This window comes from Perca flavescens, chromosome 11, assembly GCF_004354835.1.
Source record: "Perca flavescens isolate YP-PL-M2 chromosome 11, PFLA_1.0, whole genome shotgun sequence".
Taxonomy (NCBI): domain Eukaryota; kingdom Metazoa; phylum Chordata; class Actinopteri; order Perciformes; family Percidae; genus Perca; species Perca flavescens.
The window spans coordinates 16,153,504-16,180,745 of NC_041341.1; the positions used below are offsets into that span (position 1 = coordinate 16,153,504).

Sequence of the window (27,242 nt, forward strand, 5' to 3'; positions counted from 1 at the left end):
GTCCATTTGTGTGTTTTTTCCACATAAAATAGGCCAAAACAGTGATGGAGTCCTGGACTCGTGACTCGACTTGTACTCGCACACAGATGACTTGGACTTGGACTTGGACTCGAGGATTTATTACTTGTAAGTGTAATAGGCAGTGATGGAGTACTCGAGTCCTGGACTCGGACTCAAGTTGCTATTCTCCACACCCGTGCCTCAACTTGGACTCAAACCCAGGTAATGGTGACACGGACTTGTCTCAGACTTTACTTTGGTGACTCAGACTTGGACTCGAACACCGGGATTCAAGACTTGACACGGACTCGACAGTTAGTGATTCAACTACAACACAGAGCCAGACATAGTTAAGTTAGCTGAATGAAATATTAGATGAATGACACATGTAATCACTACATTTTGGGGTTTTCAGAATGACAATGATAGGGCCAAAGATGTTACCATTAAAGTAAAGCTCATACCAAGGTGACACATACTACTTGGCTTCTCTGTTCACATATCATGCTCATTTCCCCTCCTATTTTCCCCTCTCTGTTTCTTCTTTCTACTTGCCTTTCCTCTCTGCGCTACTTTTCCTGATATTACACTTTGCCTGTTTCACAAATATATTGCCTCGCCTTTTTGTTTCTGTCAGGGAGTACCATGATAGTCAGGGAGTACCATGATAGTGTGTGTGTGTGTGTGTGTGTGTGTGTGTGAGGCTGTGTGTGTGTGTGTGTGTGTGTGTGTGTGTGTGTGTGTGTGTGTGTGTGTGTGTGTGTGTGTGTGTGTGTGTGTGTGTGTGTGTGTGTGAGAGAGGCTGTGTGTGAGGGTGTGTTTGAGAGAGAGAGAGCGGCTTTCTTTAGGCTTGTAATTGCTGGTTGATTTGTGGTCAGAGAGGGTCAGACATCCTGCAGGGAACATGTCAGGTTTTTAAAAGCAGAGAAAGAGAGCCCAGCCCTGTACTCGTTTAACCTCGACCACCTCCAGAGAGGTCAAAGCACTCAATCAGCTCCTATACTTTTATTAGCTGAGGATTCAATGTTAAATACTGGCAAGAGTGGCGGTTGGTCTAGTCTCGTGCATGGATGCACTTGTGTTGCTTGTAGTACCTGCAAATAAATGTGGAGGCTGACTTTTGCATAAACCTATTGCTGTACATACTTTAGATATTATGTTACATAAAAAAGAGCAGAAAAAGATCTGGGGAGGTTTCCTCAGAGGTATATAAGGGTATGTATGATGTAGGGTGGAATGCCACAAATTGTGATCCTGGGATTTAATGGGAATTCTTGCCAAAATCTTCTCCATTTTCCCAGGAATACCTAATACCTAAAGGAAGTCTGTGAATGTACAAATATAGGCTAATTTGCCATCACCTCTTATCATTGTAGTCCAGTATGCTGAGAGCTCAAACAGTGGAGCAGGGTTAGTTTTGGAAGATGCAGTTCCTACTTAATTTTCGGGAAGAGTTTTGAGCCTTTCAAAATAAAACACCAAAGCATCCCATCTCTTATGTAATTTGTGGATCGACCCTCTAATGGAATATTTAATCTTTTCTAACTTTAGAAATAGCATCAGGTTGTTCATCCAAGCTGAGGCTTTGGGTGAATGTTTCGATTTCCATCCATCCATCCATCTTCGTCCACTTATCCGGTGTCGGGTCGCTGGGGGAGCAGCTCCAACAGGGGACCCCAAACTTTCTTTTCCCAAGCCACATTAACCAGCTCCGACTGGGGGATCCCGAGGCGTTCCCAGGCCAGGTTGGAGATATAATCCCTCCACCTAGTCCTGGGTCTTCCCCGAGGCCTCCTCCCAGCTGGACGTGCCTGGAACATCTCCCTAGGGAGGGGCCCAGGGGGCCCGAACCACCTCAACTGGCTCCTTTCGACGCAAAGGAGCAGCAGCTCTACTCCGAGCTCCTCACGGATGTGACCCTATCTCTAAGGGAGATGCCAGCAACTCTCCTGAGGAAATCCATTTTGGCCGCTTGTACCCTGGATCTCGTTCTTTCGGTCATGATCCAGCCTTCATGACCATAGGTGAGGGTAGGAATGAAAACTGACTGACTGTAGATCGAGAGCTTTGCCTTCTGGCTCAGCTCTCTTTTCGTCACAACGGTGCGATAAATTGAATGTAATACCGCACCTGCTGTGCCGATTCTCCGACCAATCTCCCGCTCCATTGTCCCCTCACTCGCGAACAAGACCCCAAGGTATTTGAACTCCTTCACTTGGGGTAAGGACTCATTCCCTACCTGGATTATGCACTTCCGCGGTTTCCTGCTGAGAACCATGGCCTCAGATTTAGAGGTGCTGTTTCTCATCCCAGCCACTTCACACTCGGCTGCGAACCGATCCAGTGAGTGCTGAAGGTCACAGGCTGATGATGCCATCAGGACCACATCATCTGCAAAGAGCAGCAATGAGATCCCCAGCCCACCGAACTGCAACCCCTCCCCACCTCGATTACACCTTGATATCCTGGCCATAAATATTACAAACAGGATTGGTGACAAAGCGCAGCCCTGGCGGAGGCCAACCCTCACCTGAAATGAGTCCGATTTACTGCCGGACACAGCTCTCACTTTGGTCGTACAGAGATTGGATGGCCTTGAGAAGAGACCCCCATACTCCCGCAGTACCTCCCACAGTATCTCCCGGGGGACTTGGTCATACACTTTCTCCAAATCCACGAAACACACTTAGACCGGATGGGCATACTTCCAGGCTCCCTCCAGGATCCTTGCGAGAGTAAAGCTCCGGTCCATTGTTCCACAACCAGGACGGAATCCACATTGTTCCTCTTCAATCTGAGGTTCGACTATCAGACGAACCCTCCTTTCCAGCACCTTGGAGTAGACTTTACCAGGGAGGCTGAGAAGTGTGATACCCCTGTAATTGGCACACACCCTCTGGTCCCCGTTTTTGAAAAGGGGTACCACCACCCCGGTCTGCCACTCCTTTGGCACTGTCCCAGACTTCCACGCAATGTTTAAGAGGTGTGTCTACCAGGACAGCCCCTCCACACCCAGAGCCTTGAGCCTTGAGATCTCATCAATCCCATGGGGCTTTTCCACTGTGGAGTTGTTTGACTACATCAGTGACTTCTGCCTGGGAAATTGACAACAATCCCCCATCATCCTCCAGCTCTGCCTTTAACATAGAGGGCGTATTAGTCGGATTCAGGAGTTCCTCAAAGTGCTCCTTACACCGCCCTATTACCTACTCAGTTGAGGTCAACAGTGTCCCATCCTTATTGTACACAGCTTGGATGGTTCCCCGCTTCCCCCTCCTGAGGTGGCGAACAGTTTTCCAGAAGCACCTTGGTGTCAACCGAAAGTCCTTCTCCATGTCTTCTCCAAACTTCTCCCACACCCGCTGCTTTGCCTCTTTCATGGCAGAGGCTGCAGCCCTTCGGTACCCTGCAACTGCCCCCGGAGTCCTCTGGGATAACATTTCCAGGAAAGACTACTTCAGTCGGACGGCTTCCCTGACCACCGGTGTCCACCACGGTGTTTGTGGGTTACCGCCCCTTGAGGCACCTAAGACCCTAAGACCACAGCTCCTCACCACAGCTTCAGCAATGGAAACTTTGAACATTGTCCACTCGGGTTCAATGCCCCCAGCCTCCACAGGGATGCACAAAAAGCTCCGCCGGAGGTGTGAGTTGAAAGTCTGACAAGGGCCTCCTCCAGATGTTTCCAATTTACCCACACTACCCGTTTGGGCTTACCAGGTCTGTCCAGAGTCACGCCTCTGCATGTGTCTCCATCATTGCCCACGTGCGCGTTATAACTATATCTCTTCCTTGGTCACTCATAGGGCATTCTTTGTCTGGCCCCTCACCGGAGACCACTTTGCTTGGGAGACCCTACCAGGAGCATAAAGCTCCAGACGACACAGCCCTCAGGTTCATAGGGACACACAAACCTCTCCACCACAATAAGGTGATGGTTCGGTTCCGATTTCTACTCTAACAAAATCTTTCCCCACGCAAGAAAGGTTGCAAAGGCAAACACGTCTTTTAGTCTACTTGTCATTTGTATACCCTCCCCTGGAACACCAAAAATAGCCATTTCAGCACTAGGTCAGATATACTGTCAAATGCCTCAGACAAGGTCTGGAATACCATAGTCCAAAAGTTGTTCAGCTTGTTACAGGACCAAAACATATGAGACAGGTCTACCTTTTCTGTGTGACAACGATTACATAAGTAATTTATGATAGGGTAGATCATGGACATCCTGGCCTTCGAATAATGTGCACAATGAATAATAATTGAATTAAACCAAGGCAAGCACATGATGTTGACCCATTTACCCTACCCAATGCATTATTCCATATTTCATCAGATATAACCATTCCAAGCTCTTCAACCCAGTCTGCTCAGATCTTATTAAGTGATAAGTCACTAAGAGACCCTTAACGAGCACAGGAATTTGCAAAATAACATCTAGTCCCGTTCTTGGCGATAGACTGGGAAAGGATGGGCCAATAGCGTAAAAGGCTGGAGTGCTGTAACTTAAATTTGGCAGAAAGGGCATTAAAATTAGAGAAAGTGACGTCTATGTAAAGGTCACTAAATTTATAGAGGACTTTTATTTGCCAATCGGCAAAGACAGGATCTAATTTGGCTGGGAAAAAGATGTGATTAATACATATGGGACCATAAATAGAGAAATCTGTCAAATTGAAAGTTTTTCTAAACTGAGAAGAGATCCTAAGAGTGGAAGTTACAATAGGGTATGATAAGTATTATTTAGGAGACAGTGGAAGCTTGGCAGCAACTAGTGCAGGAAGTGACGATGATGTACAGGTGTCTGCTTCCGATTGGCACCAGTCAGCATTTGGGACCTGTATCCAATAAACATTTTTTGTAGGTTTGCCATCCAGTAATAATACTTGAGGCAGGGCCAGTCTCCCTTCGCCCTATGCCTTTTAAGGAGCACCTTACAAACCCTGGGGTGCTTGTTGCCCCATAAAAATGAGGATATCAGACTGTCAACAGATCTGAAAAAAGATTTTGAGAGGAAGACAGGGATGCTTTGAAACAGATATAAAAATGTGGACAGTACAGTAGGTTAATTTGAATACACACAATTTTGCCTGCCAGAGACAGATTTAATACATTCCACTTCTGGAGTTCAGTTTTAAGATTGTTAATAACATTTTTGTCATAAAGACCAGATAGATTACGGGTAACATTGATTCATGACTATTTAAATCCTGACCTAAAAAGAGAGAAGGGCAAGGCTGACTCTGCAATTGTAAGGGATGGATTATTGACCAGTAAACATTCCCTTTTTGAAAAGTTAAATTTATAACCTAAAAAACTACCAAATTGATCCAGCATTTTCACAATGTCAGAGGCGCATGGCACAGGGTCCGAAATGTGGAGCAATAAGTCGTCCGCATACATGGACACTCTATGTTCCATATTTCATCTGTAGATTCTAGTGATGGGCATTCGATTAAATTTTCTTAGTCGATCATCGGGAGAATTAACGATCGACTATCAATTAATCATTAATATTTTTATATTAAAATTCATTACTTATTTAACTTTTTATAAATTAAAAATGCAATGAAAATACAAAAATACAGCATGTTTTTCCTCGATGAGATCTTAATTTCAAGAAGAACAACTTGTGGCAGTTAAACTGGAGGTTATAGATATAGATTATAGATGTATGCAGTGCTCTGAAGCAGAAGAACCTGCAGCTGCGAGCCGGCGTTCTTAAACAGAGACCCTTGTTTGTTCCAAAATAATAATAAACATGCTGCCTGGTGACCGTCAGTCCAGCTGGTCACCAGGTAAACACCCGCATTGCCGGGATGCACAGGTACCTCCGTGCTAACTTGGCCAGCCCGGGGAACCTTATTCCGTTCTTCGTAGTGAGTTTCTACCAGTCTGGTACGTCATGATGGAATGTCGTGACGGAATGTGATATGCTGGTTCCAATATCCATGTCAATGAACTTGCAGATCCCTTGGGTAATTTTCTGTGCTTGTTGTGCATCGCAGCACCTCCGTGCTAACGCCGAGTTTATGCTTCGTTGAGACTGAGAGCAGGATGCACCGCGGCCGCCACTGACATTAACCAGGGTCGGATGCACTTTGTTTAGTGGTAGGCTACATCATTTGAGTCGTGGCATCTGTTTGCAGTGAACTAAGTTGTTTTTTTAAATCAAAATGGTCCCACACCACACTTCACCGTGTCCTCTTCATGATTACTTTTGAAATCAAAACGGAAACTCGCAGCCAGGTAACTGAGTATGGACTCAAATATTGCCCCCGGGTGGTAAAATGTTTAATTGCTGCCACACTGAAATTAATTTCATTGCTTCAAGACTCACACAACGCAACCAGCATTAGTTTAATCAATAACAAATTAACGTGATCGACGAAATTCTTAATAATCAATTATCAATCGTCGAGTAATCATGCCCATCCCTAGTAGATTCCATTCAAGTTTTGTGAGGTTTTCAACATGAGAGAGTGGTTCAATAGCCAAAGCGAAAAGAAGTGGGCTAAGAGGACAACCCTGCCGCGTAGCCCTTGACAGAGGGAAGGGCTTGGTTTATTAGTCATTACTAATGAGAGGCACATTACAAGTGAATCCATGATACAAGTTTTGGTGCAAATCCAAATATTTCCAATATCACAAGCAAAAACGCCTTCTCCGCATCCAAGGAAATCACCACCTTGTGAGTCTCAGAGGATGCCGAGGAGTGAATGACGCCAAGGAGCCTGCGTATATTGGTAAAAGAATGACAACCTTTAATAAAGCCAGTTTGATCCATAGAAATTATGTCCGTCATAACAGTGTCTAATCTAGTGGCGAGAAGTTTGGCCAATATTTTTACATCGGCATTCAAAAAACGATATTGGCCGGTAGGAGCTACACACTGTTGCATCTTTACCGTCCTTCAATAAAAGTGTAATAATAGCCTCTGTGAGTGTTTGTGGCAAGGCCTCCTGATCCAGTAGATGTTCAAACATTTCAAGGAGAAGAGGAGCTAGCTTGGAAGAAAATGTATTGTATTGTTGTAGCCAAATACTGAAATCTGACCTTGACTTTTCAGCTGCAGTGGTTGCATCCACCTTTCATGCTAAAATGGCAGCTTACCTTTCAGCTGTGCAGCAACATATTTTTTATTAAAGCGCACAAATCTGTAGATGCAAAGATGTACTTACAGCCTGACAAGAGGCCTAATCTGTCCCAAGATCAGAGTGTTAGAGCAGCATTCATTAGGTGGAGCATGGAGTACAGAAGATAGCCCTAACATAACAACTAATCAAAGTCCAGGAATAACGATCTTGTGTCTCAATCCATCAAAAAAAACAAAAATGGCTGCATGTGACAGATGTTCCTTCCCTGTAATAACCTAAGGTCAGCACTAAAAAGATATCATCAGCTCCCATAAAACCACTCAGGCATATTAAAACCAGTAAGATGATGATGTGGAAAACATTTGAGGTTGAAAAAACTACATAGTTTCATCAAAGATAGTGTGCCCACTGCATCACTTTATAGCCTAAAAGTGTAAAAAGAAAATCTGTAAATGTCTTTTTTAAAGACTGCATTTACATAGTCAATGGGTACTACTGTCCTTTTTAGTATGAAAAACACAACACTAAGAGAACATGACATTGACAGTCAGCTCGTCAGCTTGCTGCTAAATGGCCCCTCCTATAGCTGCCTTGTCCCAAAACCACGGTGTCATAATGATAAATTAGGAGTCAGGGCCACAAAGGAAGTGCAGGAGGAAGTGATGGATTCGGTCCAGATGGTCACCATTGCAGGCAGAACGGCAGGAGCTCTGTTAACACTTTTCAGCACTATGAAAACTGTTACAATACTAACAATAAACCCCATCGCTCTTCACTATATGGTGTTTATTGTATTTGGCCACATGTGTCTCCTAATAATGCCATCAAGGTATGACAGATTCATTAACAAATAATAGACTCTTCATGCCTTTGGCAGATTTGTGGTTTACTGGGGAATTGCAATCTGAATCTTTTGGCAAATGCTGTAGCCATCACAGCCGTAAAGGTCAGTACATTTGTACTTCCCCTAAATAATTAAATAATGCACAAAACCTTCTTTACACATGTGCATTTACAATGTAAAGAAATGGTGCATCTGACACATCCAAAGAACTACTGGTGTCCATGCTTCTAAGTCAAGGAGTAGAGGAATGCCATGATGGAGGCCTTCCCGTTCACTCCAGGATCAGCAGAGTCTAATGGCTTCTCATCAATTCCTCCTGTCTAGGGAAGTGTGTGTCATGACTCCTGTAACTATTTCTGACAAGAGTGATGAAGTACTTGTTAAAGTTGTAAGATTCTGCTGGAGTTTGAAACCTTTAGATATAAATTTGTGTAGGGGGAGATGGACAGAGACAGTGAGTAAGGGACAAACACAGGAGGGGATGAGTGTGAAGGCAAGACAAAGAGTGCCTGTGGTTTAGATGTGACAGATCAGAGAGAGAGAGAGGCTAATGATCTCCATCTGTCTTAGAAGGCTGGGAGAGAAGAGTATCGTTTGGATTTTGGAATAAGGAGAAACAAACAAACAGGATTTGCAGATCACACCCTGGCACTGTGTTATGTGACTGGCTTCATTTGAGTCAGCTGGTAAAAAGTAGCTAAGAGACCGTTTAGACCTTCAGTTGTGTCATGCTCTTAATTGCTGCTCTTCCGTAAGAGTGCTTGTGTAACAATATTTTGTTTACTGTATGTCTGCCAGAGCCTGATTTGGTATATATCTTTTTTTATAGATGTGTGTACAGTATCTATGTTAATGTATGTTTGTGTATTGTGTTTGGAGTGTGCATCATTATCTCAGCTGAGACTACTGAATCTCTAATTAGAATTTGAATGAATTTGACTCCTTGATGCCTCTGACATCAAGGAGAGGGAGTGTGTGACTCTTAGCGTGGCCAGTCTGGATATGAGAATACCATCTCTTCTGCTTTGTCTTGTTAGGTTTATTTTATTACTGGACATATGCCAATGAACCTGAAACAGTTGCGCTCGCACACATACACACACGCACACACACACACACACACACACACACACACACACACACACAAAAAGATAGAAAAATATTATATATAGAATAACAGGTCGCAGGAAAGATGTTGTGTTATGTGATGGAAAAAAATCTTGCAACAACAAATATAATATAAGCCACCAAACCTACTCCCTGCAAGTGTGGGAGTCTAGAAATGAAGATTACTCAAATGTGTCTCGCACACCGTCTATCGAATACATACCTGTCCAGAAACACAAACTTTAGGAATATAAAATCAAGGTGCAGTACATAGTCTGTCAGAATCTATGCAGAATGTAAGCATATTATTTGTATCCATTTTAGATTATAAGCATGGTGCTGCATTGCAGTGACTCCATCAGGTAGAGCTCTTTGCATTTCTTCAGTTATTGCATTTAACTGAAGGCTGACATTGACATACCATTTTGAGCAATATAATTCAGCGTGTCATAAGAAAAAGTGTTATTAGTGTTTCAGTGGTCTAACACACACCACGCATATTATAAACTGGGTCACACACACGTCTTCTGTCCCTTTATGTTGTCAAACTGTTCAATAAAGGCAAAATGCACAAAATAATCTAATACACATGTACATTTCAAGACTCATTACGCTTTGAAGTTAATTTTTTATGTGTACATTTGTCACAGGGTTATTATACACAGATGAAAAGTAACAGTGGATTATGTGTACTGCTGAGGTTGCCGTGGAGACGGGTCAAAGGGAGCAGTTGGAGCAGATGGCAGTGAGGTGACCCTGCAGGCCGCCTATCTGTTCCTCTGTTTCTTCATGTAAATCTTAGCCCTATATGTGTCACCTCAGGTATAGCCTACTGGTGCTACCAGTGTGTTTACACACCTGGTAAAAAAAAGGAAACACACGCATACAGACACCCTTCCAGTGGGATTATACACTGTGCATGCTGGTTGTAATATGCCAGGACTGTCTTAATCCTGTCCCTCAGGTGTGTGTCCACCTGCTTTGGCTCTTTCCTGCAATTGACTGGGCTAGCCTTGTCCTCTTGCTCCGACCGAGTAACAGAATGGACACCAGGCCACCAGGGCTTCCCTCTGAATTACCCACAGAGATTGGCACTGATTAGAGCGCTAATCCTCTTTCATTGCCTACTGTCGGACTTGCTGCAGGATGTTTTGATGGTCAGGATCTGTCTTGACTGGAAATGTTTTTTACATCTCTGTGGAGCGTTGCATGTCTCCGCTGTCGATTCCCCCTGTGCTTATCTGCATAAGCTCCACACAGGTGTATTTATTGGACATTTTACTCTTTCATTTAACAGAAATGGTTTCTTTATCGCCACTCCACCGCTGGGTTCTGTTATCTGAGGCTGACAGGAAGGTGTGTGTACTGTATGAGTGTGTGTTGTGCATGCCTGTTAGACTGTGTGCGTTTGCAAGAATCACGAGCCTGCGTATGCCACAGGACCATGCGCAAATGTGTGTGTGTGTGTGTGTGTGTGTGTGTGTGTGTGTGTGTGTGTGTGTGTGTGTGTGTGTGTGTGTGTGTGTGTGCGTGCGTGCGTGTGTGTGCGTGCGTGTGATGTAGAATGTATGCTGGTGTTGAAAACCAGCAGATGTTAAGCACCGACCTGCATTATTGAATGTGTAGCTGAGCCCTAATGGAAGAAAAGTGTAGTGTACACTCTACCCATTGGGGAACATAAAAGTTCACAGTGATATTATCCAAGATACACTGCACAGAACCACACATACTGTACATGCTGCCAGCGAGAGGCAGGGGCATAAACTGGGATGAATTTGCAGGAAAAGAAGCCAAGAAAAGAACTGGAAAGGTTTACTGAAAGGTAAAAAAAAAAAAGAGCGTGGTGGTGCCAATTCTATGACAGTGACAAAATGATGAAAGAATGACAATGCGGGAGAAAGGGCAACGCTTCTTAATGAGATGGAATGAATGAAAATATTGCTCTGTGCTACAGTGAGAGAGGTTAAGAACCAAGCAGAGCCAGATGAATAGAGTGAGCTGTTGAGCTCAGAGAGGCCACGAAGCGACTGTGCTAAGCTACACCCACACGGATTGTTGATATGTCGATACTTCATCAGTGGTATGGTTGAGGCTGGAGTCTAGCAGACTTTGACGGTAAACACAAGGATCTTCTCCCCATCAAGTTCTCCTCCTTTCCATCCTCTTTACCTCCTTCATCACTCTGCCTTGCCTGCATTCCCTCTTCATCTTTGTTTCTTTCCACTTGACATCCATCCAAGGTCCCAGAAGCAGTAATGTTCAGCGCTTGCTCGTAAAACAAACACAGACATACGCGCACTACGTGTTGTATTCCTTCCCATTTATTCATACTCATTTGAACTTTGAATTACATCACGGGTGAACGCATCCTCACATGCTCCGTTCTTTATGGATCCTCACAGACACATAACCCTGTGAAGTTCAGAAACATGCATTGTGTGCTTTCTCTCTTACACCTTCCTCCTCTTTTTCTTTTGCTCTCTGTTTGGCAGTTGTAGTAGCCTGTCTTCTCTCCCAGTACATGAACATGCATGAGTGCACACACTCAAACATGCACTAGCAGGGGTTTAAAACATGCAGCGAATATGTTCTCACTTGCCGAGTTCACACAGATACAGTTTCTTTGTTGTAAGACTGTATCGGACATTCAAAAATAATTAAAAAACTTCAACTCTGCCTTTTGAATCCACGTCTGTTTCTGGTGCAACGTCAATCTGGTTCCACTTAGGTAATTTTATTAATAACAGAAGACAAAATAGTTGTATGCAAATGTGCAAAAATAACAAAATAATACCAGCCTGTAGCTGTGTTTGAATCAGCATCAAAAAAAATAAATAGTTAAAGTCCTGCTTTAACTATTTATTTTTTAGGTTAGTATATCAGTCTGCATTGATCTATAAATTAATATGATTCTTACAGTATCTGTTATCTCTTCATACTGAATGAAACCTTTCTTCTTCACTTCATTAAATCCCTGCAGCCATCTGAAGGCAGCAGGACAGATACATTAATAAATCCGCAGCCTCCAATTTGAGAAGCGCCTCCCCAGAGTGCGGTGCCATTGGCCGTCCACTGTGTTTTATCTTCATTAAATCACGTGCAAATGACACACATGTCAGACAGGTCTGTTATAACTCTGCATTATGCTGTTTTATGCCAGGGATATCAGATTTTAGGAGCTCTTTAATCCTGGGCATCACAGCCTTCTTTCCAATTAAAAAAAAAGGAATAGTCAAATCAGCGGTTTGTGTTGTTAAGCAAATGCTGTTTGAATATATAATGTAACCATTTACAATGTGAAATACATTAGGATTATGACAGAAATAGCATCTGATTGATGCAATAATATAAACAGCCTCACTAAGCAATGTTTTTTTTATTCATTACTATAAACATTGTACTAATTAACTGTTGAAAACCCCACACCATCTGCCTCTGGCTGCAGACTTCAGGTGTTATGTGTTCAGGTTGTGCAGCTCTGCACCATCCAGATAACAATACGATTTCATGCATCACCTTTATTGGCTCAGAATGATGTGACCAGTGATGTGCTGGGAGTGTTTTCATTAATCACCACACCTTTTGATCTATATTCACCTTTAGCCAGCCCTTTTGCACTTTGCGCTGCTGCATATACATGAACCGATATAGCAGGCGCTACTGCTTTGCACTTGTTGTCGACAATTAAAATATGTGTCACAGATCCCTACAGACTGTAAGGAAAGTTGATTGGGCAAGTTGTGTGTGTGGCAGGCAGTGTAATTACTTTTATTTCAATTAATTAAATCTAAAGACAAAGTCCTTGTTGTCATTTCAACATTCATAGCAAAATTTCCCTAATATTGGTCATCAGAGTCTCACTCTTTTACTCTGTATAAATCTCGAAGGCAATAATAGTATTAATTACGTTTGCATGCATCTGTGAACGTGTTTCAGAGTGTTCTCATTTTTCTGCTCCACTATACAGTAATGCACAGGGGAGACCATAAAATCTTGAGGACACCTCTCTGTTTCTCTTCTCCCCTCGTCTAAGCATCCCTGCTTTCTGCTCACTATATGTGTATGCTTAATTGAACCTCTTACTGTGAATACAAGTTAGTCTATCAACCTGCATAAAATTTAATCCTTGTTGAGAGTCTGAAAAAAGAAATTATGTGATGCTAAATGAGGTTGATTTTTAAGTAGAGAATAATACATTGTTATACTGTAAGGAAGCACATACTTCCTGAGCGTTCGTTTTTGCAACCACTTGAAGTCTGACTCAGTGTGATTCTTCGGCTAATTGATGTTGAGTTATAGATGAAAGGCCTGTTAAGGTTTGCGAGGAATGGAAGCCTGCAGACAGCTCTCCTGTAGGAGGAGACAACTGTGAGATTATTGGATGGAGCAACGGCATTCATAAGGGGCAAAGATCCAATGTCGCACACACACTTGTACACCCACACACATACACACACACACACACACACACACACACCTGCTGAGAGTGCAGAATCATGGTAAACCTCCAGTAATCAATATAACATTTTCTCAGTCTGTTCCCTTCACTCTGTGTCTCTGTCCCTATTGCTGTATCACTCTCTCGCTTTAACTTTCACTGTCTCTTACAGTTTCCTCCTCTTTTAGTCAAATACATCTTTAATTAGGCTCCATATAGCACGTATTAGGTAATGAATTGTTAAATGTGGTTCCCATTGGTTAGTTAACATACTTTGAAATGAACAAGGAACTGACACGAAGGCACTTGCTTTTAATTTCCTCTGTCTTTTTAATTCACAAAGATATGGATTATTGAGGCCTCTCAGCTGGAGTCCCACTTTGAACAGCTTGATCACTGCCATGTTTCATCATCAGATCGTCGTTTTGAGAGCTGCTTAGTCGGAAAAGCTAGATTAGCCGCTCGGCCAAACGGGACCAATTGTTCCCACTTTCCGTGATGATAGCCATTTGACGGTGCCGGTGACTGTGACACAGGAACCTTTCTAGTCATATTCGTGGGAAAGAATGCACACTCCTGTTGCTTTTGATGTTGAAGTATTTCAGCTTTGCCAGAGGCAGGGCTTTTAGAAAGCACAACTGTGGTGGACAGTAGGGGAGCGTGATGTGGCTTAGGATGAATATAACTGCTTTTATTAGCTTCCTCTGGATGACACCATCCAGCTTTCTGCTCAGCTTCTCTCATGTGGGAAACGGTCAGGCCTGGAATTGAATTCTGTATACTCTGGGGTGACTTTATAAGGGAATCATACAGGGTAGTTATTGCACCATCATGAATGTAATGAAACTGGCTCAAAGGTGACACCTGTACAGAGGAAGGTCACTGTTATTATATGGTGATCTCCCGCAGTACAATATAGGAGTCTGCCATCCGTAGAGGAGAACCGAGACTTAGCTTAGAAGTCTTGGGAGACTCACAAGGACTTTGTGTTTGCTCATGTCTCCATCCTCCTATTTTTGCCTTTCTTCTCTAGCTTGACTGCCTTTGTTGGTAAAAATACTGAAAAACCTTTGGGAGCCAATTTCCTGAGACTAAAGGAAAAGCAGGCCTCTGTTCACAACTTCCCAGCCGTGTGTGTGTGTGTGTGTGTGTGTGTGTGTGTGTGTGTGTGTGTGTGTGTGTGTGTGTGTGTGTGTGTGTGTGTGTGTGTGTCCGTTTGCCCATGTCCATTTGTATGCCTGTATAGGTACCTGCTCACCCATATACTGCATGTGCCAGTCATTTATACATTTGATTTGTTCTTATTTTCACTTTTGTCACCAATTTGCCATCAGCATTTTTCTCTTTTGCAAATCCCCCACACCCACCCTCACAACTTCAGTGACTAGCAGAAAAAGCCCAGTGATCCATGTATCTCAGATCCATCCTTAATTCATTAATTTGCTGTTTCCCTACAGTCAGTCACCCAGAATAATCCATCTGGAAAGTCCAGTGAGCTTTTCCGCTACCAAGCAGAAATGGGATTGTGGATGACTTATCACAAAGCTTATACCCACAGAGTCCCACTGTGTGTTAATATATCCTCATGTAGGCCTGCACACACACACACGCACACACACATACATATACATACGTTTGATTTAGTCTCTCCTCAATAGCACTTAAAACTTACTCACTGTGAAGTATAGCATCTCAGGCTTTGAAAATGTTGAGAACACAAACCCACCGATGCTCGCAATTACTTTGCAAATAAGCCACTGCATGCTACATCTTTCACACAATTAGACATAAGCTGAGGCTCATTCATTTTCTACTCCATATGGTACAAGTTCTTTAACTTTACATGTGTATCACACATTCCAAGTTAAAAGAATACAGGCCAACTGTAAGAGTTTACAGAGATACTTAGGGCCCTATCTTGCACTCAGCGCAATTGCCTTTGTACATCAACGCATGTATCATTCCTATTTTGCACCCAACGCACAGCGGACTTTTCCCTCCACAGACGCACGTCGGTAAATTAAGGAATGTATTTGCGCTCCCAGGGGCGGATCAGCGAAAAGAGGAGGCGTTAAAGCCGTTATAGACGCATCCAAGGTGGCGCGCGACATCGTGATGTCAAAATGATGTAATATCCGGCCGGCGCGTCCAATTTATGGCGTGCGAGCCAAGGTCGCACACGGCTCTTTTTTTTCAGCGGCGCGCAACAAAGCGGAAACAGGAGTCCTGAATGAGTTCGCCGACAACCGGATGCCAGGACTCTCAGAGTGACTACAGATCTCTCTGGTAAACTTACCGGGTTAAGATGAGTTCTTTTATGGTGAATGAAAGGCTTGATCCGACGAAGTAGGTCAGTGAATCAAATCGAAGCACTGACGGCAATTCATTGTTTACTTTTTCCTTCTTCTTCTAGTCCGTAGAAAGAGCAACGTCGATAACCTTTGCTCATTAGCGCCACCACTGTTCAGGAGAAGACTGCAACTAGTGTCGTGACCACCGGCGCAGGTATAAATACTCACGGGGATTTCATGACGTCACATATGCACGCGCCAGCTCGGCTGCGGTTACTGTAAAACAAGCTTTATTCAGATGCTATTTTAGGGGCGCATGGTTGGCCATAAAGTGCACAACGCGCATACACTTTGCTTCTCTCATCTAAACGGACGCAGCAGTTCCCATTTTTGCAAACCATACATAATTACAAGGAAAAATATTACTGAAAATGCGCTTCAGGTGTTACGCAATGTTGAACTACGGCAATGCGCGATGCGCTCCTGGTGGAGCGGGTGGACAGAGATGGAGTGGGGGGAGGAGGAAGGGGCACAACAGGAGCATGTGGTGCGTTTGGAGGCCCACGCTCCATGGCTGCAGCAATCCTATCCAGACTTGAGGAGATGCGCCCGAGAGGCCGCGGCAACATCGCCACACGGCCAAGACGGGCATTTATTACTTTGCCGCATCCCGGACAGCTCCCGCTGGCGTGCGCCAGGCAAATCCGCCGTCATAATAGCAATCCGCCATGGAACAAGCGCGCCTGCTCTTAAAGGGAATGTGAGATGACGCTCTGATTGGTTATTTTCACGTTACGCCCAAACCACACCTAGCTACTTCAGACCAACCCATTTTAGATTTGCGTCGGGCACAAGAGTCATTTATCCTGCCAGTATAATAGCAACAGCGCCCGAGATCCGCCCACAAAGCTACTTGCGTTTCACGTTTGAGACTTGCATTTCAGGATACTCACATATCAATGTTTTAAAGTGAATCATTGATCACAGAGCATTACAATTTGCACAAGCATACCAGCATGGCCATTCCGGTCCCCTAAAGACACTTATTCCCACAGGAGACATGAATCGACTCTGCTCACAGACAACCATGTCATACAGCACATGTCATACCCAGACAGGATCTATCAGGAAAAACTTGCTATAGTTTTGCCAACTTTAACCAATTCTCTAACTAGCAAAGCAGCAGTTTCAGCAATATTTATGCTATTAAATTGTCCTCAAAGTTGGATTGTGTGGGGCGCTGTGGGTCAGGAGGTTGAGGGGGTTGCAGGGTTGGTGGTTGAATCGTTAACCTCCTCCTTTCCACATGTCAAAGTGTCCTTTATCAAGACACTGTCTTTTATAAATAAGACAAATAAAACATATATTTATTTTCTGACAATACTGTTACAACCTTTTATTACATTAACAGCTCTCCAGATATATTTGCATGTTTAATTACCTGTTTATGTCTACGGTTGAACATAAAATGGTTGGTGTTTAGGATGGTTGGGACAGCATCTTGCATGGGCATACGTGAATGTGTGAATAAGAGATAAATTGTAAAGCATTTTGTCTGTTTAGCTAAACAAGTGCAGTCTATTTAACATTTTCCAAGAACGCAGTAAGTGAATATTGTTTAGCGCCCAACATGGGGTTGGTACAGATTTGCAACCATCACATGATTACAGCATAATAGTGTTACAACACAAATTTGACAAAAGAAATATTCTTGGCTGGGCTAAGAGTTCATCTTCATTAAAATTCAAACAAAATCGGTCTTTTCTTTACCATGTCTTTTAAAGTAGCAGCTATACATACAGAGATGGAAATAAAACCAGATTCTAACCTTGAATATATAGCATATAATCGCAGAAGGTCTTTTAACAAAAAGAGACATAAAACATCCATTTCTTTTCTCACGATGATCTCACAACCTTTATTAAGTTAACAGCTCACCAGATATATTTGCATGTTTAATTACCTGTTTATGTCTACGGTTGCTTAATTCCAGACGTTGCCTGCTAATGGCAATCGGAGACTCTTTCCTTTTGTTAGAAGGTGCTCCCAATCCTCCCTGTTTTAAATGGTGTCCCCCCCATGAACCGTGATAATTGATGTATTTCCCATAAAGGAGTGGTAATTAAGATAATGAGATTTTCAGAAGCAAGTGTAGCATGCACAAAATGAGGGGGAGCATGTTTCTTGACTGCTTCACTTTAGTTTTATAAATGTTCCTGTTTTATTCTCTTCATTTCACCAGCTCTACTTATCTTACTATCTGTGTTCTCCTTACCACATCTGCTTCCCCTCTCTTCTCACATACACAGCATGGTTCTCATTTGTTTGCCCAGTGCATAATTGGCTATAGGATCACCCATTGTGTAATTATGTATAGCAGTTTGATATGTAATTAAAATTGTATCAGTATCCAGTGTAATTTGTGCTGTGTGATTACCTATTAACAGTGCAAACAGTTGTGCCTTAAAGACCATGACCGCCCTTCTCATTGACGTCACTGTGCTTCTCCATCAGTATTTACAAACCGACAGGTTCTACATCTAAAGCAAAAAACAAACTAAGATCAACACTTAAACACTTTTGTCTGCATCTCCTTACATGAACATTCCTTCTGACAGCTTGAAATATTGTTAAGTATGTTATCCTGCAGCCTTAAACTGAGCACTTTACACAATAATACGCTCATATTATGCTCATTTTCAGGTTCATAATTGTATTTAGAGGTTATATCAGAATAGGTTTACATGGTTTAATTTTCAACAAACGTTTTGTGCAATAGACTACAGACTCTGTACTACATATAACAATTATTTATTAAACACTAAATATTAAATTTAAATAATAATGTATAATTAATAAATAACCAGCTTTTCAAAATAACAGTTGCAATGTGCAATTTTAACAAACACCATACAAACTATACAACACTATAACAATTTTGTTTTCTTTTTCCCCAGATGAAGAATGTTGTAGAATGTTTGGCGAACAATGATAGCGCGATGACATTTAACCACCAGATGCCGCTGTTCGGACACATCACACGATTCGGAGTGCTGCAAAATGGTGGTGCAGCACCTTTAAGAGAGCTCTGTGTGTGTGTGTGTGTGTGTGTGTGTGTGTGTGTGTGTGTGTGTGTGTGTGTGTGTGTGTGTGTGTGTGTGTGTGTGTGTGTGTGTGTGTGTGTGTGTGTGTGTGTGTGTGTGTGTGTGTGTGTGTGTGTGTGTGTGTGTGTGTGTGTGGAAAGTGAGCAGAAGAGGAATACAGAAAGAGGAAGCAAATGTGTAGATGCGACCGGAGCAGAGTTGGTGGAATACGTTTTTAAGTTTTGTACACAGTGTGTGCGGTGTCCGAAATAAACTCCAGACTAAAAGCCAAGTTCATTCATTTGCTCACCATAAACGGGATTTCAACCCCGATGTTATTTATTTTATAACGTCGGCCCTGGAGGTAACGAGTCACCCCTGGTTTTCTGACCACGGTCGGAAACGAAGCAATCAGAAAAGGTTAACAGGAGGCCTATCACATATTTAAAGATTGTAAAAACTGATTATTTTCCAATTCATAGCACGATTTTTTATTTTTTAATGCGTTCTGCAGAGAAGGGAGACTTGTGTTGGTCATAGTTTGGAATGAATGGGAGAAAACAGGACAGAGTAACACAGCGGATATTTTTTTTGACGACGTAGTTAAGGCGGCAGGCGTGTGTCGCTTAGGTGGCCGCCTTAGTTGCAAAGTGCTGTGGGAAACCCCGACGTTCGTCACGGAAGGTTGGACTACCATAGAGCTGTTTGGAGCAGTTTGTGAACAGTGTTTTCTGTTGGAGATGCTAAGTCCCTTTAGGGTGGGCTTTGGGCTTTTTCACTTTGGAAGCCTATTACATGCACAAAAAAGATATATAACACAATAAAGGAAAGGGAAAACGCCAAAAAGCATAATATAAGCACTTTAAGACAAGACCACGCACTGTACTGCACATCATTGTGCTGAGTGAATTAGCTCAGCAACATTGCATAGCTTGCTCCTCCCAAATACAGACACCAAAACACAGCAGGGCTTTCAAACCACTTGTTAGAGTGTTCTTTTAATAAGGCTAAAGAAGAGGGCTTGTGAGGACACTCTAAGGAAACATCTTAATGAAAGCACGAGGCTACATACTGGCCTGAATACGCAGCTTTTGCAAGTTCACCACTACATAATTAGACATGCCCCAAAGGTCTGCTGTTGGGAGTAGCCCCTGTTTTATTCAATGAAGGTTTTTGCTTTCTTCATAGCTGGCTCAGTAAGTGCAGAATTAGTGTTTGCCTCCTTAGCGCATCTGATTGTATGGAGAATGTGTGCTTGTTTTGTCTGTGCGTCTCTCTGTGTGGTGGTCAAAGGTCATACACTTCTTATCTGACCTACTATAAAAATGTGTAGTTATTACCATAAATAAATACATATGGGTCAATGCACACAGAGACGTACCTACAAGCCTACGTACGATTTTATATCAAACCTGTTTTATTCCAGTAAATTCCATCTATGCCTCATAAGCACTGTATTATTATTAGAATGGTCAAGTTCTGCACTCATTTCAGTACAGAAAAAGACATTTCAAGGTCTGCTGTTATGTCAAACATGTCATGCTTGCCAGCAGAGAAGTGTGGGTTATAATGAGCTTAACATGCCCCAACTTTTCCTCATGATGTAATGCCGCAGCAACAAAAAACTGTGTTGTAGGTTTGAGTGTATCACAGAATATACCAAACTTAAATAAAGTGTTAAAAACAGCGGATAAAGAATGTGTGCATGACTTGACTTTTTCTTCCTTTTTATGTAAAGGTGAGCACAAATAGCAATGTAATTCTACAATTGTTGAAGTATAATTTTACAAGTATAGGCCAGCCTGACTGGTTTCATTAGTTCCTGCTGTGCTGATACTTGCCATAAAGCAGGGGTTTATATTCAAGTTCCACATATTAATTAAGTATAAGGTCAGAGGTCTGGAGCAATGTCAGCACAACTCACCAACATGAATTTTTTTATAAGTGAACTAAAACTACATGCATTAAACACAACAGCACAGTAGCTTGACAAAGTTTCCCTGTAACGAGTGCCTTGCACCCTGGCACAAAAGGTGTCACTTTCACATTAGAGGCACTAATCCAAGTGTTCATTGGCCAATCAGCTGCTGTTGGACCATACAGATGTAGTGCTGAACTGCGGGAGACTGCATGAATTTATTTTTAATTTTTAATTTTGTTCTCTTTTCCTGCTAGCTAGCATTAGCAATATTGTTTTGCTTTTTGGTTGGTCCAGAGGGAATACACTAACAGAAACTGACAACAGGTCAGCTCTAAAAAATGTGGGCACATTCAATCACACTGGCAAAATGTTTCCTTACGCAAAAAGTGATCTGGTCCAAATAATTGTGTAGTGTGGTCTGGATCCAGATCCAGAAATCCATAGAACCATAGAAATCAGGGATGCACCGAATCTAGGATTTGGCTTCGGATTCAGCCGAATATTGGGCTTTTTGACGGGGGTTCGGTTTCTGCCGAACCTTAGAAGTTCTTTCCACCAAACCCGACAATTGCACTATGTGCGCTGCGCTGGTCGACGTAGTGACGCTTCCGTTGATTACGGGAAGGTGTTTACGTAGGTGGACAGTTCAATGCAGGCTGTGAGAAAGTGAAAATGGAACTCGTGAGCAGTACTTTCAGTCAAAAGAAGGTGATTCAAGTTGAGCTACATGTTCAATTTGCAATGCCAATTTGTCTCGTGGTGGCAAGGACCCTAAATAATACACAACATTGCCGCTGTTAAAACATTTGCGTATGAAACACTCGAAAGAATATATATGAATAATATGAGTTGTGCATGAAGGAATCTACAGACAGCATCCAAAATGCAGCAACTTCAGGTACGGCAAAGGAAGGACAGTCACTGTTTTCTTCATTAATGTGTTTACTGTGTCAATGGACTGAGGATGGGAGTAGGATTTGGTATTCGGTTTCGGATTCCGCAGAATCTTAATCAGTGGATTCGGTGCATCCCCAATAGAAATAAAACGAGAGTAGAACAGACATTGAACTGTTTCCTGTGGACGTTTGACTTGTTCTAGAGAAAATAGCGAATGTTGTTGTTAGGGCCGTAAAGTGTGTCACACTCACTCTCACACTTTGAGATTTACCAAAAGAAATATGCAGCAAATAAATCCAGCAATCCTCAATGTCTTTCTAGCTGCAAGACAACGGGCATTGTGCACAAAAGACGCCTCTCCATGCTTCGTTCTACTCTTTATAGTAACATAGTTCATGCGGACATGGCAGCGGTATACATAAAGATTTCCGCAGCTCTTACCATCCTGCTATTTTGATTTGAATGGGAATGTCCATTCTCTCATTCTATTTCTATGGTCTGGACTTTTATCAGCGCTGCGATACAGTCTTGGTGTGCTGTATCCAAAATGTTGTCATATCCAAAAAGGAAAATACTTTCATAAGTAAAGGCATCATAAATATGAAACAAGCTAGCCTTGAGCTCTTTTTTTCCTTTTTGATTTACCGTCAATACTTTAATACAATTTGTCTCTACACTAATAGTCCCCATAACTATAGCTAAAAACTCTCCTTATAATGTTATTGCCAAAATGTGAGAGACCTCACAGCACTGTTGAACTACTTATGAACAATTAGTTAAAACTTCCAGCTTCTCCAGTGCAGCAGCTTAGTGGCCAGTTGTATCAAACTTTGAATATGTGTGACTGTGTAAGGAAAGACATTGTAGGAAATAAAAACATTTAAAAAAAATACAAATGCTAATGTTGTTTATGTCTTTCTGAGTGGAAGATCTAACATGTAGACACATCCCCTCCATTTCTCCTCTGGTGTTCCTGTTTAGTCATGTACAGTACATACGATACCCTCTTTCTGTTCTCCTAACCCTTAACCCTAAAGAGCACAGAACACACAAACGCTTTTAACAACTACAAAGCTGCTGCATGTTCTGGCATTCCCCTAGAGGAAGGACTTCAGCAGCAGGTCTGACATCCGCCGTATGGATGATTAGCATCATTAGAGCATCAGCTGCTCCCTCTCACACAGACACACACACACACACTCCATGATGGCTCTTCAAATACCTAACACTCATGCAGATTAAATGGTGGTATGTTCTTGGCAAAGCAGTGATTCATTTATGATTAGAAGGAGGTTGGATAAATGGAACCCAAGGTGTACAGACACTAGAGAGCAATGTGTCTGCAAAGACACTCAGAGGCAGTTGGGAGAGAGAGAGGAATGAGGACAGACAGAAAAGGAATGAGCATTTATTTATTTTGAAGAGGAGGTAGGATATAACTTCTGTCTGAGCTCTTTGTCCAAATGCTAACAAATCTCTAAGGCAGAGGGTGATGCAAAGAAAAACATTGGGAACCAATTAAAAATAGCTCAATTAGTTTGCCTGTGTTGTTCGTTTATCTTGTATCATACTATATTGAAATTGTCTTTTCCTCCTTTTCAGCTCCTTTGACCGACAAGCCACCAAAGATCCTGTTTCCCTCGGAAAACAAGATTAGCAACATGGAGCTGCAGCTAGGTAAGAGCATCATGGGATTTCCTCCAGCTGCAGAATGTGAGCAGTCAGTACTATCTGTGTTATTTCCAAATGACAGAAAATGGATGACTTTACAAATCCTCTTCAACGCGCCTCCAGGCGCCGAACACAGATTGATGATGGCACTTTTATTTGCTTGTGAAACAGCAAAAGAAAAAACTATTGTAAAAGTGTTTTCCATATGCAAATGGTGGGTGCTAATGTCCCTATGGCTGTTTTGTCAACAATGAAGAGCCCATATGGTGCCAGGGTTCCATACGCTGGCTCACCACATGGAAAGGCGGCTGCTTTCAGTCGCCGTTGTTTGTCTTCTTTGACGTGGGGTCAGGATGGGCCTACCATGTGTGCATGCGTGCATGAGTGAATATATGCGTGTGGTTGAGTTTGTTTGTTTTCTGTGACAGCATATTGCTTGATTTCTGGGCACAGTCTTCTGTCCACATGGTGCTTGCCGCTCTATGAATGGCTCATGTGTCTGTCATGGTGAAGCTGATCGGACAAGATTGCGAAGTCTGGAAAACCAAAGAAGGATTGGATGAGTGTGTGACAGAAAGAGAGGAGGGTGGGGACAGAGACAAAAGAAGGTCTAATGATTCACTGAGAGGTTACCTTTTGTCTTCTATCTGATGCTGTTGGAATCCAGGTAGATGATTTAAAATGCCTCCGTGCTTGGCTGATCAGGGGTGAAAAATTGCTGCTGTTGATGAACTGACAAGCACGGCCTCACATGTCAGCACACTCACACCCATGCATGAACAGGTTGCACAATGCACCCTTCAGCTATTTGTGTTGTCTGTCTTGATATCACTGGGATTTGGAGGAATGCTTTTTATCATCCTTTGAATCATTCTCGCAGGTTTTTAAAGCATCTCTGTCAGTTCTTTCTTATGTATGCTTTGTGCGTACGTGTTTTGTGTGTTAAAGGGTTAGGGCAGTTACAGTAATACCTAATTCAATACCTAATTAGTACTGCACTTCTGTAACATTCAAGACTTGTAAGTGACAATTTAAAAAAGAAATTGGTCTAAATCGGTGCAGCAGAGGTCGAGATATCCTGACTTTTAGTCCCAGTCAACACTCTGGATCTTACATTTCCCAATGCAATGCAATCAAATAGTGTCTCTTTCTTTAAGAGGGTTTCACAAGGGTGAGACTTAACAAAACTCCCTCCAAAACCATAGAAGACATTATAAAACTGTCTATTTAGTACAATCCAACTAAGTAAACTGGCCTCAATGTGTAAAACCAGCGCAGTTCCCCTCTAATGGTATGGTACAGGAGGGCTTGACACTACCATGGCAAACAGATAATAAGCAAGGCAGAGGAGGAGAGAAAGAAAACGTGTGTGTGATGTTGTGCAGTGAGCCTCCACACTCCCAGAAGAGTGTCTAAAGCACAGAGACACCAAGGTAAATATTTTACAGCCGGGCTCCATTTTGTGTGCAGAAAAGTTGTCTCTCCCTCCAGACCAGAGTTTCTATTCTGCTTTATTTATTTATTCTCCTCTTCCTTAATATTTGTTGAGTCATGCCCTAAGCAGCTTTATGGAGCAACGTGGCAGATTTATGGTAGCCGGAGCGTGCACAGAGAGGGGCTGGTCTCTTATGGCAAGTGGGAGATACGGAGAGAGAGAGAGAGAGAGAGAGAGAGAGAGAGAGAGAGAGAGAGAAAGAGAGAGAGAGAGAGAGATGAGATCCAGTTGATGCTTGTGGATGGGCAGTAAAATCAGAGCCGTAAGCAGAGAGATAAATCTGCAACCCTGCCGGGAAACACAGCCCCACTTTATCTCCTCTGCTGCTGCAACCAGTGCAGGTCTCAGAGAGCCGCCATCACAGCCAGCTTTACACGACAACATACACAAACACAGACACAGACATAAATAAAACACATATGTTACATAAACTCGCAGCAGGGATGTAGTTGAAAGTCAAAGAGGATGATGCAGAGAGGAGAACACAAAAGGAATGTGAGAAACAAGAGTGGTTGTAAAAGCATGAGGACTGGGTGTGTTGAGGGAAAAGGATGATGGGGAAATGGAGACAGAGACATGAGTGGGGTCAGAGTGTCCCTTCCCCTTCTCTCCAAAGGTCTCCTTGCATATCTCTGCCACTGGGTCCCTTTCAGTTGAAGGGCCAAAATCCCACAGCTACAGATTCTATCACTCAGGAGGACCACACAAACCCCCACCAAATAGCTTGGTGTGTGTGTGTGTGTGTGTGTGTGTGTGTGTGTGTGTGTGTGTGTGTGTGTGTGTGTGTGTGTGTGCTGCTATCATCACAGTTCTGCAAGGCTTCAGGGCCTCTGGGATGTGTGACTGCGCGAATATTGAAAGCAGATTGTTTTCCATCACAAATGTTACGTTCAGACAACTTGACATTTTTAGTTTTCAAAGGAGACAAAATCAAGGTTGTGTAGAATTTTGTCAGTAGCCAACCAGTTTTTCTATTGCCAGATTTAGTGCTGTCCCCCAGTGGTGAGTTGGTGCAGTCCACAGAATAGGAGGGTGATTCATACTGGGGGCGTTGAATTTGTGTTTCTTTGTGTGTGTTGGGCGTTGTGAGAGGGAGAACACAAACACACAGAAACACACACACACACTTACAAAATGTGACATATTACACAAAGCTCCAAATTTAAAACACACACGCTCACTCACAGACTCACTGACTTGATGTTTACAGTATTCCCTCGGGATGATGTGTCATGGATTCGCCGTCCCAGAGGAAGAGGTGGAGACATACAGCTCACGCTTACGCAGCAGTCCACTTTGAGCATCTTTTCGTCTCAATAGCTCTCCCTCTTCGTCATGTACACATACTTGTGGCACAGTCCTCAGTAGCTTTGGGATAATTGTAACTGATAGAGGATTTTACTGTCCCCCAAAGCCAGCAGATGGGTGCACTCTAGTGGAAAGGAATTAGAATCAATAATTTCAGAGAGCAGGACCCAATAGCACAGTATGGGTGGCAGGAAGGAGATGACTCTTATATCTACTCATATACTTTAATATAGTAAGTAAAAACTGCTCCACAAAAAGTTGCTGCCATGATATTCATAGTAGAAATACTGAATGTCTCTTTAATTAAAAATGGTTAGCAACAACCATAACATGTTAACTTGCCAGCCACTATGTCACAAAGCTTCCAGCACCACCTATTTTAAAGGGAATGACTATTATTATGCTTCTTTCTGGTCTGGCCAGATGCACTTAAAAGCAATTGAAATGCTGCTGCTTTTCATTTACTTGAAAGGCTTTTCTTTTTCCTATTTTTGTGACAAGTTGCTATTACTACTGTATGTTACGAAGCACAGGGGCGCAAATACTGTATAGACAGTGCACGCGGTGTGGTTGCACTGGGGCCCGTGGGGTGGGGGGCCGGACCGGAGGGTCGCTGTTCAAGTCTCTGTACAGACTAAGTAATGAGTGTGGACTGGTAGCTGAAGAGGTGCCAGTTCACCTCCTGGGCACTGCTGAGGTGCCCTTGAGCAAGGCACTGAACCCCCAACTGCTTGTGGCGCCTGTCACGGTCTGCCCCTTCACTCTGACATCTCTCCATTAGCGCATGTATAGGTCCTGTTTGTGTATATGTTCCTGCGTGTAATGTAATAACAGAGTGTAAAAATGTAAAAATTACCCCTTGGGGATCCATAAAGTATGTCTTCTCCACACCTACCTTTACTGAAACCAGCTGTGTTGAATTATTTTTATGAATGACTACTGTAGCCTTGACTTTTGTCATTTCAACTGAAGATATGCAGTTCAAGAACACTCTACCTTATGAACCTGACACATAACACCTCAGTTTTTATCCTCTTGATTCTTCATGCTCATGTTCTTGCTCTCTCCCTTCCTTTTTTCAATCTGTTTC

At 42.8% G+C, this 27,242-nt stretch overlaps 1 protein-coding gene across 1 annotated transcript in view; it reads left to right on the forward strand.

Annotated features, from left to right (window-relative positions):
* il1rapl1a (interleukin 1 receptor accessory protein-like 1a) overlaps positions 1-27,242 on the forward strand; it is a 187,501-nt gene that overhangs the window by 110,184 nt on the left and 50,075 nt on the right. Inside the window, exon 6 of the mRNA XM_028591960.1 lies at positions 23,281-23,355. Within this exon, the coding sequence (XP_028447761.1) occupies positions 23,281-23,355 (75 nt within the window). The remainder of the gene's footprint in view (positions 1-23,280; positions 23,356-27,242) is intronic.